We start from the raw sequence: 19,600 nt of genomic DNA on the forward strand, positions 1-19,600 counted from the left end.
AAGGAATTAATGAAGGATGCTTTTAACATCTTCACTACGAAGAGTGCTACAGTAAGTTAAATGCAATCGGCATGCAATTGTAATTGTTAATATGAAAGGTACGTCATAGTACAGGAGGGTTTAAACACCATCTAAAATATATTACGTGGTTCTCTATACATCCTGGACTTTTCTGAAGAGGCGATATAACCTAACATGCCAAACATCTCTAGATGCTTTAGCTGTGTAGCCAAGTCGAGTATGTTGTCTACGATTTTTATCTTTAGTACGCCTTAGACGCCTGGTAGTGTTATGGCCCGAGGCGCCAGTCGAGATGACGATCATGTGCTACGTGTAGGTTTGAATCCCCAAATGAAGGTTGAGGTGTTAGGATCTTGCAATGTCGCCGAAGACGTAGGCTTTAATATTTCATTCATGCCAACTCCAATTAGTTTAATCTGCATAAGAGAGACCCTTCAAACTGAAAGAGTTGAATGCAGCCTTCGTTAACTCCTGGGCCGTTAGGGTGCCCACCTATGTTAAAAAAAATAATAATAATAATCGTTCGTAGATAGTAACGGTAAAATGAAAGCTTGATCCGTTGCGTGAGGTTGATAAGTATACAAGACTAAGGCAACCAAGCCGGGGTCCCAACAGCATGCAAATGCTATACGATTAATGTTTCCTAAACAGTGCACTTGAGGAATATGGCCAATTCTAGGATAATAGTTTCTTGCTTTTGGTTCTACTTCAGTTTCCCTTTACTTAAGTTGAGAAATTGTGTTACTGGGTATCCAGCGCTTAAGTTAGACTATAATGTGCACACATCCTTACATGTCACCGTTTGGACACAAAGGCCATATCTTATGTGATACACAAGGTTTCGCAGTACTTCTTCATTGACGATATATTTTAGGCACTAAATCTTAATTTAGTGTTACAGTCTTGTATTTTTTTACGTCCTTTAATATCTACGCAGCTTGCACCGAGAAAATATAAGAAGAAACGAAGGTGTAATGTGTTAGATAAATCCCTATCAAACAGGTGCTACGAAATCTCCAAAGTCACTTGATAACAAAGCGTTTCTAGTGATAATTTCTATGGATATCCCAGTTAGGCCTAGGGTCATGATGCTGGCGAAGGATTTTGTTTGTTGGGGTATGATAACACGAAATTTAATTCCTCAAACGGTTCTTTACTTTAACAAGGAGAGTTCTTGCGATCTTGCAATGACAAGACCACACCTTTAACACCTAAACACACCATCTATCTAGCACCCAGAAACTGGTGTACTTTTATTTTTGGTTTAATTCCTGCAACATCTAGATGATCATATTTTTCTTACGTCTTTCTTGTACTCATGGGGATAAGGTAGACTACAGTATATCTAACCCCTCCAGTAAGAAAAGTCCATCCTCATCTGAACATAATCACCCGAAGTGGAGATAGTAATCATGAACAGTACGTTTTCTGATCCAAAGGATTATGCTCTCCTTGTTTAGTTCTATTAACCTGTTAATAATGTGATAAAAATGGAAACTGGAAGAGAAGGCCATGACTGCTTTTAATCTTATCATCACTGGCCTCTTGAGACTTCTTATTAACACTTGCTAACGATACCAACCTTACTAGGCTAAAAAAAAGAAAAAAAAGTCAAATTTCAAATATAGTTTGTCGACGATCATGACACATTATATCACAATGAAAGATATCTGTTAAGGCAGAGTAAAAAAAAAATTGTCTCAGCAGAATACATGAATGACAATTTTTTAATATCGCGCGCCTGAGTATATATATATATGTGTGTGTGTGTGTGTGTGTGTGTCGCAAAACACTTAACCCCTGTCCATGGTACTGCAACAATATCCCATTACTTGTACTCTTACGTGCATAGGGTGCAAACAAACGGATAAATCAATCAGACGCTGCAGTAAATGGGAGACAAATGAGACTCGGGCCATTCCGTCGTCAGCAAAGGAGGCTTTGAAGTTTCTCTTCCTTAGTGAGCTGTTTTACGTTTTAGGGCAAAAAATTCTCGTTTTTGTTATATTTTCTTAATCCGCTCATAGTCGAGGAAACCTTTGTTTTTTTAATTCCAGATTATTTTATTCATCTACAAGTGGGTATAAAAGTCTGAAAATGTTAATGCTGATACAGTTAACTTTTTCATGGTCGGGACAATTACAACATTCTAATCCAGCAAATGCCACGCGATTTTATCAAGCTGAAAGTAAGCCGAAGGAGCCCAAGAAAGTAAATTTTGAATAATTTTAGTAAATTAGATAGAAAAGAATTTTAGCATTCTATGTGATTTTAAAAAAATGGTAAAGAGGAGGTCCAGGGAGCCTTCCAAGCCAGCAGAACTACGGCCTCGCTCCCTCAAGATCGTAACCCTTTACGTGTCACGGTGAATTTGAAATATTTTATTTTTACAAACTCTTGACGATCTCATTCCGCAGGCACAACCCCTACAGGCAGTTAAGCTATGTTCACTGCAATTTTCTGTGAGAGAATCGTGAATGGATGAAATACCATTCCTTACAATGGTAGAAAAGTATTTGTACGAAACGAGAGGTGTGGTAGTGTGAGGTGTGTGAAAGGTGTGTGGTATGGCAGTGTGGTATAACTTACAGGTGTGAAAGGTGTGGCAGTGTGAGGTGTGTGAAAGGTGTGTGGTATGCCAGTGTGGTATAACTTAAAGGTGTGAAAGGTGTGGCAGTGTGAGGTGTGTGAAATGTGTGTGGTATGGCAGTGTGGTATAACTTAAAGGTGTGAAAGGTGTGGCAGTGTGAGGTGTGTGAAAGGTGTGTGGTATGGCAGAGTGATGTAACTTGAATATGTGAAAGATGTGGCAGTGTGAGGTGTGTCTGTGTGAGGTATGAGAGTAAGGTGTGCCAAAGACGTTGCAATGTGCAATGTGACAACGTGAGGTTTTACAGGGTTGTAGTGTGAGTTGTGACTGTGTGCATGGCTGTGTGAGGTGTTGCAGCGATATATACTGACGTGACAGTATATGCGGCAGTACGAGATTTTGCACTGTGAAATGTGGGGAGATGTGTGTGTGTGAGCTGGGGCAGTTTCTTCGATTAGAGATTTTTCTAACGCCTTGTGCAAAGAATAATTTGAAACGAAGAATGCGATATGGTTAAATTTTATTGATTTTTTGTCAGTATGTCTTTCGTTTACATTATTCCCTGCACTATTACGCTATGCATGTTCTTCAATACAGGAGCCAGCTACGGTTCTCGAATAAGATACTGAGATGAATGGGTCAAATGATGAAATGGAGAGTCAGTGGCTGGATAGAGCTGATGAGAGTGGAGCGGATGGAAGAGACGTAAGTCAAGAGCGTGGAAGAGGAAAAATTAGGAAATACAGAAGGGAGGCAGTTTTTTGGCAGGAAGGACTGTTAGCAGAGACAAAAGCTGCTGGAGAGCTTCGCTCAACAATGTGAACTTAAAGACAAACAGAAAAGTAATGGGAAAAGTAGAAGGTAGGATGTTGATGAAGGATGGAATAATAGTAAACAAAGTTGTAGGAGATTCTTTCACTGAGGCCATTCCTTTCAATCACTTCTCTAAATTAACAGGCTCTCTAAATTTACCCTTGTTGCCTACAAACAGTTACAAGTATTTTGCAGCATTGGAAAGAAAACTGATTCAGTTAATTGGGGATATATCTAACACCTCCAGTTGGAAAAGCCGCTCATGAACTATAAATATTGTTTGATAGCAGCAAGAATAAACTATAGAAATGCCTACTTTGAGTGAAGTGTCTAAATATGAACATTATTAAAGAGAGAGAAAAAAAAAAACAACAACCAGCAGCTGAGTCTGGGTCGGGGCTGCCAAGGTGAATGTGTAAACGTCGAGGAGGCACGAGGATTGAGTTGTTCCCCTCGCACCAGAAATCCATAAAACGCAACCCGAGACGAACCTTTGCAATAAAAATGAGGAATAAAAGGGGAAAAGAGCGAGGAGAAAGGGGAGTGTCTTAGGAGGAGAGTATTTTCCTACTCTCGCTGAAAATACAGTGGTTATGTTGAGATTCAGCGTTTTTTAGCACTCTCTGGCTCCCATAACTCATCTTCAGCAGTCTAAAATCGTCTGGCCTTAGCTGGAATTGTATACACGAGTTGTCCTGATCGTGAGATTATTAATGGTACCAATACTGACACTCAGACTGCTATGATTCATTCTTGGCTTACCAATATGCCGAATCATCATCATCAACATCATCATCATCATCATCATCATCATCATGTTCGTTTCCCATTTCTCTGATGGTGTGGGCATTATCCGGAAACAGACATAGGGAACCGCAGTAACAGGATGAACCAAAATCACAATATCCAGTGAAACGAAACTACTTCCACCCATTCTCATAGTTCACTGACGCTCTGACGCCCCCGTGACTCTCCTACAACTGAATAAAATCGTCTGGCGTTAGCTGGAAAAATAAACTATACTCTATTCACTCTAACTTGGCCTAAAATTACCTTCTCTACACCTTGAATGCTGAGTTGTAACTATAGTTTAGCTGTAGAATACGGTGCTAATCACGAAGAAGTGCAATGGAAAGGCTGTAGAGTCGTAGTAATGTCATATTCTGCTACTGAACTACGTGAAATAAGCTGTAAAGGGACGAAAATCTGGGTCAAGTTCAAATGAATGAACTCTGGAATTGTCCGGACTGTAAGAGGGTTAATGGTACCAGTATTAGCACTCAGGCTCCTATGACTCACTTCCTACTGAATAAAATCGTCTAGCATAAGTCGGAAAATTATAATGGAATTGTCTCCACCATGACTCACGTACAGTGGAATCGTCTGGTTTAAACTGGATTAAAATACGAGATTATACGCCACCGTGAGAGAGTAAATTATCATGAACGATGTGTATTATTCTGTTTTTCGCAATTATTGGTGTGCTAATGGACCAAATGAACCACGAGCACACATTTTGGTATTTGTTATTAACCCATTCAGTTCGATTCCTTCATTTCCATTTTATTTATGGTATCTCCGAACTTTGATAATTTTAGCGCATCTTAGAAATGAAGAGGTTAATGAAGGCTATATCTAACACATCAAGCTCTTTGAATCTGAGTAAATTCATCTGAAGATGGCATGACATATAACTTGAAGTACGTCGTCGGACCAGAGGAATTAATTCTTACACTAAGATGTCTTATTAGGTCTCCACACCAAAGTTTGAAGAGATTGTATTCCCCCTGTTTTTTTCCAAACGCCAGTTCATCTTGACCTCGGCCCTTTATTTCTTCATTAATTCTCTTCAGACCTAGTGTATATTTGGCAAATATACACAGACATTTTATTTATCGTTTTTCTCTTTTTATTTATTTGTATTCTTTTTTCTTTTTTTTTTTTGGGGGGGGGGCGTTTAAAGGAACTTATGGAATCAAACGTCAGACTTCATAATAATGCAAATTTTGAGATCCTGTGTTTCTTCATGTTCATTAATCTTCATGGCAATTTGCACAGAAGCATATCAGTGTACCGTAGCTGTGTGGAGGCCATCGCGCATTTCCTTGAGAAGGCTGACAATCTTGTTTCATATATTTTCAGTCTTCTTATCACCTTTCCGAAATGGAGGTAATAGCTGTATCCTTCATTCTTCCCAGTAGTATGAGAGGTCGTGCTTAAAAAAAAAAAAATCGAGGAAGTAAGAAAGAAATACAATATGTCACTGGACTGAAGGAATGAAAATGAGTACCTTCCGAAAAAGGACACAGAGAATGCCCAGAGACTCTCACTGATCTCTTTACCCTAGGCGAAACTACTTCATAGTTTTCTTATTCAAGTCTGGAAAGTTTGACCAAAAAAAGTGTACCCTCCAAAACCCCTCACCAATAGTGCACGTCACTGGAACTGCCGAAGAAACTGGTATGTGTGACAGTGTAAATGAATGAGATGTAGGATGATTAATTGATAATGATGATGATGATGAGTAGGAGGAGGATTTCACTCGGCATCTGTGTGCTCAAAAAGAATAAATAAAAACCTTTTCACACCTTTCGGATCCAGGAGGGTCTGGGGTAGTCTACATCAAAACCCTTAGCCAAGGCTACTGTAGTTCAGATTATTTAAGGCATAAGAGACTGCCCTACATCCCTGGCTGCGTTTATATGATGGAAAAACTTCTGGTCACCTTTCAGGCTCAAATCATGGCACGTTAGATCTCGGTGCTTAGTCAGTCCCAAACTCCCTTCTTTACCATTCCTCCAAGTTAAATCACATCGTTTATCAGCACCAATAAATACAAAGTTACTCTGCTGGTGAGGGCTAAACAAGCTATGTAACAAGGTGACAAGAAGCCCATAATACTTAAGAAACGTTGAGCATAGTACCCTCTCACCTCCTTTTAGTCCCTGCAACTCTCAACCAACCATCCAACCAACCACCGCCCACTCACCTCACATCTGTCACCCCGAGCAATTATCCATTTGACGCCGCATCTGATTATCCAACCCGAGCGATAAGGGATCAGCGATAAGCATCAGAGCGTAAGGGGAGAGAGAGAGAGATACAGATCGTCGTCGCCCGTGATAGCGATCTGATGCAAGTCACTTTCAACCCGGTGACAGGTGTATCTACGCGACGGCTCTCAGAAGTGATGCTTAGGAGGGCTAGCTATAAAGGCGGTGGTGGCTGTGGGTGCAAGGGCAATTCTGAGCTTTACTGATCCCCTCGTTTCTTGTCCCTTTTGGAGTTAATAAGACAAGGGTTCAGGGAGTTATTAAGCCGTGGAGGGGAAACTGTCACTCGGGAAATTGGGATGTTTAGGAGAGAGAACTAAAGGCGGCGGAGGGTATGTGAGCAGGAATAATTTTGAACCTTATTGATACTCTCGTTTCTTTTCGTTTCTCGCTCTTTTTGTAGTTAGTAAGGAAAGGATTCAGGGAGTTATTAAGCCTCAGAGGGGCAAATGTCTTCGGAATTAGGATGTTTAGGAGATCAAGCTATGGGGGGAGTAGGGGAGAGAGATAGGAGCTGTGGTAGATTTGAGTTTTAATGATATCGTTTCTTGTCCCTTTTGGAATTGTAAATCAAAGATTCCAGGAGATATTAAGCCACAGAGAGGGAACTGTCACTTCGGAAATTGGGATGTTCAGCAGGAGCAGATAAAAGCAGGAGTTGGGTACGGTGCCGGGAAAAATTCTGAGCTTTATTGATACCTTCGTTTCCTGCCCTTCTTGGAGTAGGCAAAGCAAAGATTCAGGAAGCTGTTAAACCATAGACTGTTGGCTGTCGCCCTGGAAACTGGGATGTTCATAAAAACTATCGGAGCGGGGGTACGCTTGATCTTTAGTGGCAGCGTCTTTTCCTGTTCTTTTTCGAGTTGGGAGGTTAAGTGTTCGATGAGTTCCTAAATCGTCAAAAAGCTACTGTCGTGTCTGATGTCAGGCGGGGAAGTTAGTCAGGCAGGTTAACACTCTCAGACACTAAGAACTTACTCTTAGCTCAATAAGTATGTGGAAAGTAGCTGAACTATAACACCCAATTTATCCCAAGCACAAGAGAGTTAATGATGTGTCAAAACCAACAGGCTCTAGCTCGAACAAAATACTAGAGTTGTCCTGATCATGAGAGTTACTTAGCGAGATGTCTTCCATGCTCCCCTACTATGAGGGATCTCCTCAATGCTGAATAAAATTTTCCCGTGATAGGAAAATGAGATATATAATACGTCATTGTACCAAAGGAGTTAACTGACCTACTGCTAGCTGCTTCTTCAAAACTGAACAATATCGTCTGGCTCTGCCAAATATAAGAAAATAAATAAGTAAATAAATCAACAATTCCGAAAGAGTAGACTACTGAACATATCACAATGAAGAGGCTACCGGAGATAATTTCTAACAACGTAATATTCATCGCACTTCTGATGATCAGCGCATTATGCTAGACAAACACCGATCACTTGCATCAATCACTAGGCAGCTGTAATTGACTCCTCGTGCACAGGGAAGGAAAAATTAAAGCGATCATAATCTTTCTCGTCTGTGTTCTAGGGCTGTTTTTCTGTTAGGCTCTTTAGTTCCCCATATTTAGTGCGTTATTATGCATAGTATACCTTCGTCTTCTCCTGCAGTTTTGTATATCACCAATATTATCATTGCCTGAATAAACAGCTCGTCGTACAAGAAAAAATTTACTTTATCGAACCCAAAAACAAACTGGAATAGGTTTTAGCTCGTATGCTACGTTCAAGATAATCCAACCACTGAAATAAAGAGGGTAAAGCATAAAGAACAGAAAGAAGTAGGCACACTGAGACGGAGGAAGTTATAACAGAGTGAAATTAGCATAGGAGAAAGAGTGAAGACTGAAAAAAGGAGATTTAGAAACAGGGAAAATAGTATTACATAAAGAAAGCGGAAGTGGTAATGTCAGCTTGTATTATGCATGAGAAGATTGAGAGAAAAGAAGGCTTAAGGGATGAGTATCTGCCCCCCCCCTCTCTCTCTCTCTCTCGCGAGCGCGCACACACACACACACACACACACACACACACACACACACAAACCTTTCTTTGCTTCTTCTTCACACTTACATCCTCCCCCTCATATAGGCTATCCACGATTCTTATTATCATTTCCACGTAACTCATACACAATGAACACCTCGAAACGCCAACACTACGTCTGTACCTTGCCTACTCAGATTTCCATACCAGTCTGAATGCTGGGCGACTGCAGGTGTGACCCAATTATTATTATTTATTTTTCTTTTTTTTTTGGAGGGGTGAACTCGTGTTGCAGTTATCTTATACCGTTCTTTTCCTTTTTTTTCCTGTTGTGAGGAATGTTGAATCCAGTTCCTTCTACACCAGTGATTACTAGAATCCTAACAAAATTACTGTTTAGGTTTTTCCACTGTACTCTGTCCACTTCAACATGGCTTAAAATTAACGTCTCCCCTCGTTGGATACTGTATTTTATCAAGAGATTAACATTCGTGTGATGCTAGTAATGGAGCGGAAAGGAGCTGTAGTATTGTCTGATTTTGCCTTTGAGCAACGGTTAGTAAGGTTCAATAGTACGAAAAGTTCTGTCAAGTTAAGGTAGACTAACTGAAGTCGATAGAGTTGCGGCAAGCACTTGGACCTCCCCTCTGAACACGATGACACAGTAAACCTTGTGATTGTGACCCGGACTCAGGTTGACTTGGGGGACTTTCTGGCACCTCTTCCTTGCCAGTTTTTGTTTATACCTGTCTCGTTAGTATTTTCTGTTACGATATTAATACAGGCAACACAGATAGTACGGAGATATAGTGAAAATCCAACAGAATTTCATGGGGCAGTGGGTAAAATATATCACTAAGGAGAAGACGTTATAGTGAGCTTCCTGTGCCGACGAGAATATTGCCTCACATCGTCGCCATTGCTCCTGGCCCTCCTAACACTTCACTCCGATGAAATATGAAGAAGGATTAACTACTACTGCTATCCTTGACTAGATTCATCATTAGAATATACCCAAGCTCACATATCGTCATCTATAATTAAAGCTGAAAAAAAAAAAAACTAGTACCTAAGGAACGCAAGAATTCGAGAACTGAAAAAAAGATTCTTGCAAAATCCAGCAGGGAAAGGCAGGTGCTCTCCTTTGTTCAGTAAAATTGTCAGCGTTAACTATAATATTATAAAAAAGTCATACAGAAAGGATCTGTTAATGAATACTACTCATGCAACCCCTGACTATGGTGAATTAAATCATGTGTAGGCCAGAATAAAGTAAATAAGTCATCCTGCCGAAGAGATCATGAGGCTATAGTCCTTTTCTATTGACTTGGCCCCCTGGCTTTTGTCGTCTTCCGACTAATTTCACGCAGCATAATAGCAGAAGAAGAAAATGCCACGGCTCTACAGAATCTCCATAGCACTTACTTCTGGTTAGCTTCAGTCTTGGAATCTGTTGCGAAAGCTCAGCATTGGTCAATTTTAGACCAACCTAGTGTAAAAAGAATATACTGTAGTAAATAATCAACTGCTATTATTATCTTTAACTCCACTCCATCAAATTAAAGCATACCCAAATTCACACCCCGTCAGCCGTAATGAAGACTACAAAATGAGAAAAAGACTTATGAAGCCTGAGAGCAAGGCAAAGGGCTGTGGAGAGGTGATAAAGGGCCGGCCGGTAAAGGGAGGTGAGCCACTCCGGGACCATGTTATTATCCTGTTCGGTGCCGTTAATGTGATAAACGGTACGGTAAGTTATCACAGGTGGGCGCTCAGGCGGTGATAAATACCAGCAAGGACCTCGATTTCCCCAACACCCTCACCTTAAATATCCGGGGAGCAGTGTTTCTGTACCGTACTTGATTTTTGGGCAGTTTCTTTCCTTTCGAGAGGTCTGGTTTAGCTTAAGTTAGATCAGATTGGCCAGCCAGGGTTAGGTTAAATTTGGCTAATCCGTTAGGGGAGTTTGATAAAGTTATGTTAAGCTACATTTGGTTACGTTAAGTTTGGTTAGGTCAGTCTGTTAGTGTTAGCTTCGGTCCAGTTAGGTTACGTTGAGTTACATTAGGTAAGATTAGGCTTGGTTAGTCTTTTAGGGTGAGGTTAGATTAGGTTAGGTTACGTTATGATAGATTAAAATAACAGGATAAAATTTAGTAAGCGTGATAATCCTGGAAGGAGGAGACTCAGCTCCTGATGTAAACATGCATCTGGGGATCCTTGTTGTAGCCCAGACTCCACCTGATATCCCCATTCTGGAATCCTGGGGGACTTTTTCCGGGCCGACGCGCCTACAACAGCACCTCAGCGCCGTCCGTATGACCACAATGAGCGCGCCATTATCCGAATTAGCGTGCGGATAAGCGGTGGGCCGGCCGTAATTGCAGTAAATAACACGTCACACGTAAATAACGGCGCTAACCAGCCTGTCAACCGTAAATCAGAGGGTAAATAGGGGGAGTATCAGCGCGCATCGGCCCAGCTCGTGTCATCTCCCTCACGAGGATTTGCGGCGCTGCGAGAGATGCCAGTCGCAGATAATAACAATTTTCAACTCTTGTAACGCGCCGGACGCAGAAATTATTGGCTGGAAAATATGCTTGTTTCGGCTCCGGACGTGGAAATTATTAGCCATGAAATTATGCTTGTTGGAGGTGGGGCATCATGTGTAATTACCGGGCAACTCGAGTGTTATGTGGTCGTGGCCCCGGGGTTAAGGGCACGACGTGAGGATAGATACGGAGGGATGTGTGTGTGTGTGTGTGTGTGTGTGTGTGTGTGTGTGTGTGTGTGTGTGTGTGTGTGTGTGTGTGTGTGTGTGTGTGAGAGAGAGAGAGAGAGAGAGAGAGAGAGAGAGAGAGAGAATCACATAAATATCTAGATACAAAGACATACGATAAAACTTAAATAAGTGGTGGTTTTCCAAAGGAAGGAAGGGAGGTGGCAAAGGAAGATGTAAATAAAGATGATAGGGGAGAGAAAACAAGGACACAGGAAGAAGGAAAATGTAAGAAAATAATAAGGTAGTGGAGCGAAGGGAGAGACAGGGAAAAAGAGAGGAGCAGAGGGACGATAAAAAGAAAAAAACTGTGAGAGACAGAGAGAGAAGAGACAACAGGGAAGAGGCGCTGGTGGATATGTAGACAATAATTTGAGGATGTGATGTGAGTTGAGAGAGAGAGAGAGAGAGGGAGGGAGAGAGAGAGAGAGAGAGAGAATGCTATATGGTTATCTTGTAACGTAGTAAATTCCTTCCTGGATTATAGGAAACTGTATGAACTCTCACTCAGTACAGAGTCATACTCACAACAGTTTGTAACATCTATTGTTTTCACATTCAAAGGGATACAAAATAATAATAACAAAGACAAATATACTTCATTACGTAATCTTTATATTAATTTTTCTTTTGCATTCTCAGGCTTCTTTGACGCATCCTCAGTTGAACTAAAATCGCCTGGTGTCAGCTAAAACACAATAACTGCATGGGCTGGCACGCCTGTCAGAATTAATGAGGACAGTACTAACACTCTCAGGCTATAATGACCACCCCACGCTTGGATAGAATAGTCTGATATTAGCCAGTAAACCACACACACACACACACACACACACACACACACACACACACACACGCACGCGCGCGCGCGGGAGCATGCAAATAACCATAATGGGAGTGTTAAAATATGCTCGATTATTCATTGTACTGTAATGTTTGGAATAGTATTTCAAAGCCTCAACCCAGTATCAGTAAGTAAGCGTGAATGGGAGGCTGTGTTAGACCTTGGTATTGCCGAGAACAGTTCGTATAATTTTTCACCTCTACTTTTCACTTTTTCCAGCTGGCTAATATTCCTAAGCTATGAGAGGTTTGCGATATTTCTCTGCCCGTAGATATTTCTCTCTGACGTGAAGTGTCAGGAGGGAAAGTGACGAACATGCCGAAGTGTGAAAGAGATACAGTGGAACGGTAATCAAATCTTTGTCACTGAACGTACAATGAAATAAGAATACTGGCTTGTTGTGGAACCGATAATGTCACTTATGGTGGAAAACTGCAGGAGTAAACTGATATCAGCTGTACGTTGTTTTAACCCTTTCAACAAGATGAAGTTATCTGATTGCTATTTCCAGGCGATTTTATTAAACTTAGCGGAGAATTTTACGAGTTGGAACGGTTACAGGTAGCTTTCATTAACGCACTCATTGCTACAGACCTTTGCTAAATTGGGATGAATTGTTCTGAGCTTGGAGTAATAAAAAAGGACGTCATAGTAAAATCAAAAGAGCAAAAAGAGGCACAGCTTTAACATATAAGCATTTTGTTTGATTCTTAGCTGTCTGTATTTTACGAAGAGAATAAAACGGGAACATGGTATATAAACAACTCCTATGGCTACTTAAGAGAGAGAGAGAGAGAGAGAGAGAGAGAGAGTCAGATAGTTCGATAAATTTGGCAAGAACAGGAAGAAATACAAAACAGGAAGGTGAAATGGGACAGGAATAACAGTAAAGGAGTAAGGACGATGATGCAAGGAACCAAGAATGGGAACAAGGGAATGATGTGAAATGAGGCAGTGCGATAGGAAATAATAGACAACAGCAGCAGCAGCAACAGCAGAATCAGCAATAAAAATATATTAAGAATAACGTTGTAAATAAAAGTAAGGCAGTGATTTTTCAACGAATGATAGCAATACGTTTAGGTAAAATATGAAAGGCATATTGGCGTGGAATATTAAAATGAATTCAGCCTGTTTTAGCATATAGAAGATGAATTACTTAAAACTTTTCATCATCGTCATCACCATTATCCTTGTCCTATTTCCAGCTCTTACAAATGAGATTGGCAGTGCTACCCCCTCCCCCCAAAAAAAAATCCACCAGAAAAAAAGGAGCCTTTCTTCCACTCCCTAAGCATTCAAGCCTTCGTTTTTGTCAGCGGTATTTCCTATTCTCTTCTCATCCACCCATCTTCCACGTGTTTTCTCATTTCTCCCTCCTTTCAAAATGACGTAAATACCACACAGAACAATAATAATTTGTGAAACGTAAAATACATCACTAATGAGGATGTGTAAGAGAGTTCCAGACGCTCAAGAGAATAAAGCCATTTCATTCTTCTACAACTTTTTAATTCTTAGCCACATCACTACTGTTACCGGTACTACATTCATTCCCTTTATTTTACCCCTACACTGCAGTATATCCTTGCTTAACCCCTTCAGCCAGAAAATGCAGGTGTAAAACTGTATTCTTACTCTCTGCAGATACTTTTCTATAGAGAGATTTTACGAACTCACACTCTCTCTCTCTCTCTCTCTCTCTCTCTCTCTCTCTCTCTCTCTCTGTTTATCTATATATCACTAGATCACATTTCCTCCTTACTCTTCTGTAATCTCCCTCCCCTCTCTCATTCCCTGGCTTCCTTCCTTTCTCCTATTTCTCTCCCTTGCTTTACTTTTTCTTACTCCTCCTCTCTCTTTCTATCCCTCCCGTCCTGTCTCTCTCTGCCTCCTTTCCTCCTTTTAGCCCTCCTTCTCCAGTCACCCTTCTCTCTCTTTTCCACTCTCCTCCCCAGTTTTCCTTCCTCATTTCCTTCCGCTCTCTCCACTTCCCGCCTTCCTTTCATTGTTGTCACTTTCTCTCTTCGTCTCTCAACTCCCTAATTCCTTCCACTCCCACCCTCCTTTCCCATTTTCTTCTTTATTCTTTCTCTTCTTCCCTCCTCTTACTGCGCTTCTTTCCTTCCACTTTCCCCTTCTTCCACTCTTCTCCTATCCACAACTCCTCTTCCCTCCACTCCTTTTCCCTCCCTCCTTCCCTCTTCCTTCAGCTTTCCACTCCAACCTTAGTCTTTGCGTGTACCCCCTTCCTTCTCTACACTTTCTTTTTTCTCCCAACTTCCACCAATCCTCCACTTTTACTTCCTCCCTTCCACCTCTTTTCATCCCTTCCTTCCACAGTCTTTCTCTCTTTCTATCCCCCTCCCTCTTTTCTCCACATCCTGCCACTCTACCCGTCTTCCACTCTCTCTCTCTCTCTCTCTCTCTCTCTCTCTCTCTCTCTCTCTCTCTCCACCCCCTCTTCCCGTGCAGTTCTCTCCACGACCCAGCCTTTATCAGGATCACCTTGTTATCCAGAGTATCCAGTTTTGGCCCGCGTGGGAGGAGGCCAGATAAGAGGAGGAGGAGGAGGAGGAGGAGGAGGAGGAGGAGAAGGAAGAGGAGGAGGGAAGATGAAAAAAATCGTGGATATAGGAGGAGAAGGAAGAGTAGGAGGTGGAGGAAGAGGAACTGGAGGAGGAGGAGGAGAAGCAAGAGGAAAGAAGAAAGAAAACGAGAACAAAGGAAGAGGAGGAGGAGGATAGGAAAATGAGAGAGAAAAATGAAGGGGAGACTGGAGAGGGAGATGTGGAAGGAAGAGGAACGACTAGGAGAAAGAAGATGATGAGATGTGAGACCCAAGGAACGGGAGAAGGAGGAGGAAGATGAGAGGGAATGAAGGAAGAAGAAAAGGAAGAAGAAGAAGAAGAAGAACAAGAACAGGAGGAGGAGGAGGAGAAAAGTAAAATGAAGAGGATGCAAGGAGGATGGAAGGCAAAAGGGAAAGTAGAGGGAATAACATAAGAGAGATTGAAGGGAAGATAAAGGCGAACGGAGGAGGGGGAGGAGGGGGTAAAGAGAAGGCTAAGGAAAAGAGGTTGGAGGAGGAGGAGGAGGGAGAAAGGGAGGAGGTATGAGGAGGAAAGTGTTAGGGAAAATAAAAGGAAATAAGAACAGAGAAGAAAGAAACGATTGGAGGAGGAGAGGAAGGAGAACTGGGAGGAGGAAGAGGAGGAGGAGGGGGAGGAGGATACAAAGAAGAAAAAGTCTCGGAGGATGAAGTCAAAGAGAGATGGTACGTAAGAGGAGGAAAATGTTAAAAAATCGCCGTGAATTATAGGAAGACACATCCATATAAAAGCAGGCACATACCATTATGGTATATATTTTCAATTTTTTCGGTTAGTATCAGACGATTTATTTAGCTTAAGGAAACTTTTATCTATCCATTTCTTTGCGGTTGGGTTTTGTTTATACGATTACCAGATTTTGTTCAGCTGAGAGATAATATAGCGGCCCAGATCTTAAAAAGTTTCTCCAGTAACATTCTCTCTTCTCTCAGTGTACTGTACTGTACTTTGGAATATCACTTAGGCTAACAGTAGATGATTTTGTCCAGTCGAGATAAATCCTGGTAGTCCGAGGGTTAAGGGGTAAACGTGATCAAACACAGAAGCAACGACAAAGAAGGACGTGAACAGGAAGAAGGAATGACAAAACCAGGGAGTGAAAAATGGGATGAAGAAGAGAAAAGGAAGTTGTATGAAGAAGAGAAAAGGAAGTTGTATGTCACCTGTTTCTCTTTTCGCTGCTAGACGATTTGATTCACCCCAGGAAAACACCCTCAGCGAAGGAATCAAAGATAACTGTCCAAACCATCTAGTTCGAATAATTTACCGTAAAGCTGAGTAAAACAGCTTGTGGTTAACAAGGATAAAAATATAAAACAAACCAATGCAACGAAAAAGTTTAGAGTGGAGTGAGGGCAGGGAAATGCATTACACTGATTTAAGGAGGGAGATAAAGAGAAGATAATTCATACGATACTAATAAAGGAAGAGAGTCAAAAAGGGTTAAGTACAAATACGACATAAAAAGGGAAACGGATACAATAAGAAAAAATGTATAAAAGATTAGAAACGGAAGATGAGACAGTTAAATGATTTTTTTCCTTCCTTTAATTTGATTTCCTATATCCTCACGATTTTACTCAGCTTTAGAGTTGATTTTGAAAACTGGTGAATTAAACACAACCATTATTAACCCCTTTAGTACGACAGACCTTTTGTAAACTGGATCAAATCGTCTGAGAGTAGTAAGAATTCACACACACACACACACACACACACACACACACACACACACACACACACACACACACACACACACACACACACACTATCCAGACTCGGAAAAAAACAAGATTAGATAAAGAAAGAGATATAGAGGAAAGAGAAAGTGCGAGATAACATTAAAAGAAAAAGAAAAAGAAAAAGACTTGGAAATGTTGACAATTTAACGCAGATCTAAAAATTTTGGTTAAGAAGTTACAGAGAGAGAGAGAGAGAGAGAGAGAGAGAGAGAATATACGGTAAAGCAAAAAGACAGGAAGAAGAAACAGAACAAGAAGAAAGAACACGAGAAAGAGAAAAAAAAAAAACTGAAGGAGAAAATTTAATATAGACAAGGAGTACACGAGGCTAAAGTAGGTCTCGGCTCAGCGAAATTAATACCTCCAGCAGGCGATAATGACACACATCCGTCAGGCAAAGACGAGGAGGCATTGTGGCGGCCGCAGGGCAGGAAAAAAGAAAACTATTGTCTCCCTGTAGGTTATATTGTCACGCCTGTAGTTCACATTGTCTTGGATGAGGCGACTAGATCCAAACATTGATAGAGAGTAGACATACAGGTTCTTCCTCTGTTTTTTTGTGTGTTATGTTTGTGTTTTCACACGCGAATAAGAAAATTCTTTAACTTCTCACTCAATCCTGGATGTAGTTCACACAAGAAAAAAATTGTAAATAAATAATAATATTATATGCGGACGATAGTCTCTTTTAGATAGGCAAACAGTGACTTAATCAAACTCTTTTAATTAGATGAAAACTCTTCATCCTGATTAAATAAAAATAGACAAACTCAGTCGTGTTCCCTCCAGTTCATATTATTTTGGATGGAGTGACGAAATCCAGACAGCGATACAGAGCAGACATACATATTTTTCTTCTGTTCTATTTTTTTTTTTTTTTTCACATGCCTCTGTTTGTATCCATACTCACGAACTGGAAAATGCTTCTCTTCTTTCTGACTGTGTCACGTGGTCTCATACATGAAATACAGATAAGCCCTACATAAGCTGTGTTACTAACCTGTATTACTCCAGGTATGAAAATCTTTGTGTAACCATAGATCTTATATTTCTGATTAGACCAAAGTTGCTGATAATAAAGATATAACAATAGACATACATGCAAGCATTATTTTCATAGCGATTATATATAGACAGGAAAAGAATATTATCTTCCGTCCACTTTAACCTAGCCTAAAATTGCCGCCTTATCATCTTCAGTGCTAAGTTATAACATGAGTAACCAGGATATTGTTCTAAGCATCATTAAATACTATGGAACGAATGTATAATCATTCTGTCCACTGAGCTACCGGCAAAATGGCGACAATCTCCGCTAAGTTATTATGGACATACTATAGGAAACCAATGTACTGACCGTGCGCATGCTGTGGGTACTGCTGCAGGGTGTGGGTGGGGCTGGGATTGTGGGCATGGGTGTAGTACCGAGCTCGATGTTCACGTCCACTAGAGTCTAGAGACGTGAAGAACCCATCCACCTCTTCAGGGGGGAGCAGCGCCCCCTGTTGCTCATCGGGATGCTGGCTGGTTACACCCCCGTGGAGAGGCACGTGAGACTCCATGCTCATTGACCCCTCATGTGCTACAGAGTCTGAGGCGTCCATGGCAGCTTGGGAGTCTAAGGGCGCCTCCTGCTGAGCCTCGTGTTTCAGAATCATCTCTGTTGCCTCTTCCTGTATGGGTGGTTGAGCACTACCTTCGGAGTACCAAGCAGCACCGTCCTCCTCCATGGTGGTGGTGGCTAATACTAGGCTTCTTGTTGTGAGTTTACTTTAGTTTACTGTGGAGCCATTTTAGTTTTAGTTTATAGTGGAGCCACATACCCATTACACGAAATTTTCCTATTTGCTGCCCCACTCTAGCTTTCGCTAATATGTCGGTCAGAAACTGGCTTTAATCATATAGATATACCCGTATAGTTTCACCTTGGGTTCAAATTTCTAATGAAGTTCAGAAATGACTGGCCTCTGTTACCTTTGCACACATATCCTGTTGTAAAATCTTTCACAGTTATGTCATGATATATTCAATCACTTTGTGAGACAACCATTTTTGGTTATGTATTTGTGGACTACTTGAAATAAAACGTTGTTTTATTTTAACAAATAATGACTATTGAATGGTGTATGTGTTTCGCTTACTACTTTTTTACTACTATTACTTAACACTGTTATAACACTAAGCACGGATACTTAACCAGCCACACAACACAGCCAGAGGCAACACTGCAGCGAGACACGGACTCCAGCACACACTTTTGTCAGCATGCAGATGGTCCGAGAGTCACGTCTCATGGCCTCGCGTTGAGAGGACCCCGGTACACACGTTCCCTGTGGCGGCCCGATATACTGCTAGGGTGGCGGTGATGTGTACTGGGAGGCAGGGGGTGGCGAGGGTGGTGTGTACTCGAAGGTGGGGAACGTTGGGGGGGTCACACGCTGGAGAGTTGAGAGGGGGTGACGTCCCTCCCTCATGGGTGTGTGACCGTTAAGTCTTATCTGGGGACGTTATCTGGAAGATACGGATGTTGATGAGGTATTGCAACTTCCCGCTGTCTTATCGCTTATCTAACACCTACCACCACTCTGTTGAACCCGCCCACACATACCACACCTGTTAGAGATGTTTGTACTTTACTAATGAACATGGACAGACACCAACACATTTCAATGACTATCTCAGAGGAACACACACTGGGGTCTGTCGACACTAGTGACCTGCATGTTAACCAGACGTGGCAAGAACCTCACTGCAACAGTTTCCCTTCGTCAGGACTGTGAAAGGCTTGTTATGCCGAAAGAGGTCCTGCCGAGTGACAAGTGGAATGGAATGGGGCAGGTAAATGACAGTTTGCTGGGGATGAGATGTGTAGTGTGGATGAGAAACAGAAGACGATAGAACGAAGCACTGGTGACGACGGGAATGAAGGTAAGAGGAGACAGTGACGAGTGGCTATGACAAAGAAATGCGGGGGTGAGATGTAAAGGAGAAGGTTTTTGATCTTGTTGCTGTTATTGTTGTGGTCCTTAACTCTTTTTAACTTGCATTAGACAAACTGCAGAGGTTTAGCTGTTTTTACTCTCAGGGATGTGTTGCTGACATGTTGGATGTGTTCTGTGAGAGGTGCATGAGGTAAGGGTGTTGTGTAGGCTAGG

At 41.5% G+C, this 19,600-nt stretch overlaps 1 protein-coding gene across 1 annotated transcript in view; it reads right to left on the reverse strand.

The window, feature by feature from the left end:
• Window positions 1-18,175, reverse strand: part of LOC145406310 (GATA-binding factor 2-like) — a 295,630-nt gene extending 277,455 nt beyond the window's left edge. Inside the window, exon 1 of the mRNA XM_080277474.1 lies at window positions 17,803-18,175. Coding sequence (XP_080133600.1) covers window positions 17,803-18,175 — 373 coding nt within the window. The remainder of the gene's footprint in view (window positions 1-17,802) is intronic.
• Window positions 18,176-19,600: the final 1,425 nt, after the last annotated feature.

Source organism: Coenobita brevimanus, chromosome 70 (assembly GCF_032717465.1).
Source record: "Coenobita brevimanus isolate Jiangsu-jjx chromosome 70, ASM3271746v2, whole genome shotgun sequence".
In the NCBI taxonomy this organism is placed as follows: domain Eukaryota; kingdom Metazoa; phylum Arthropoda; class Malacostraca; order Decapoda; family Coenobitidae; genus Coenobita; species Coenobita brevimanus.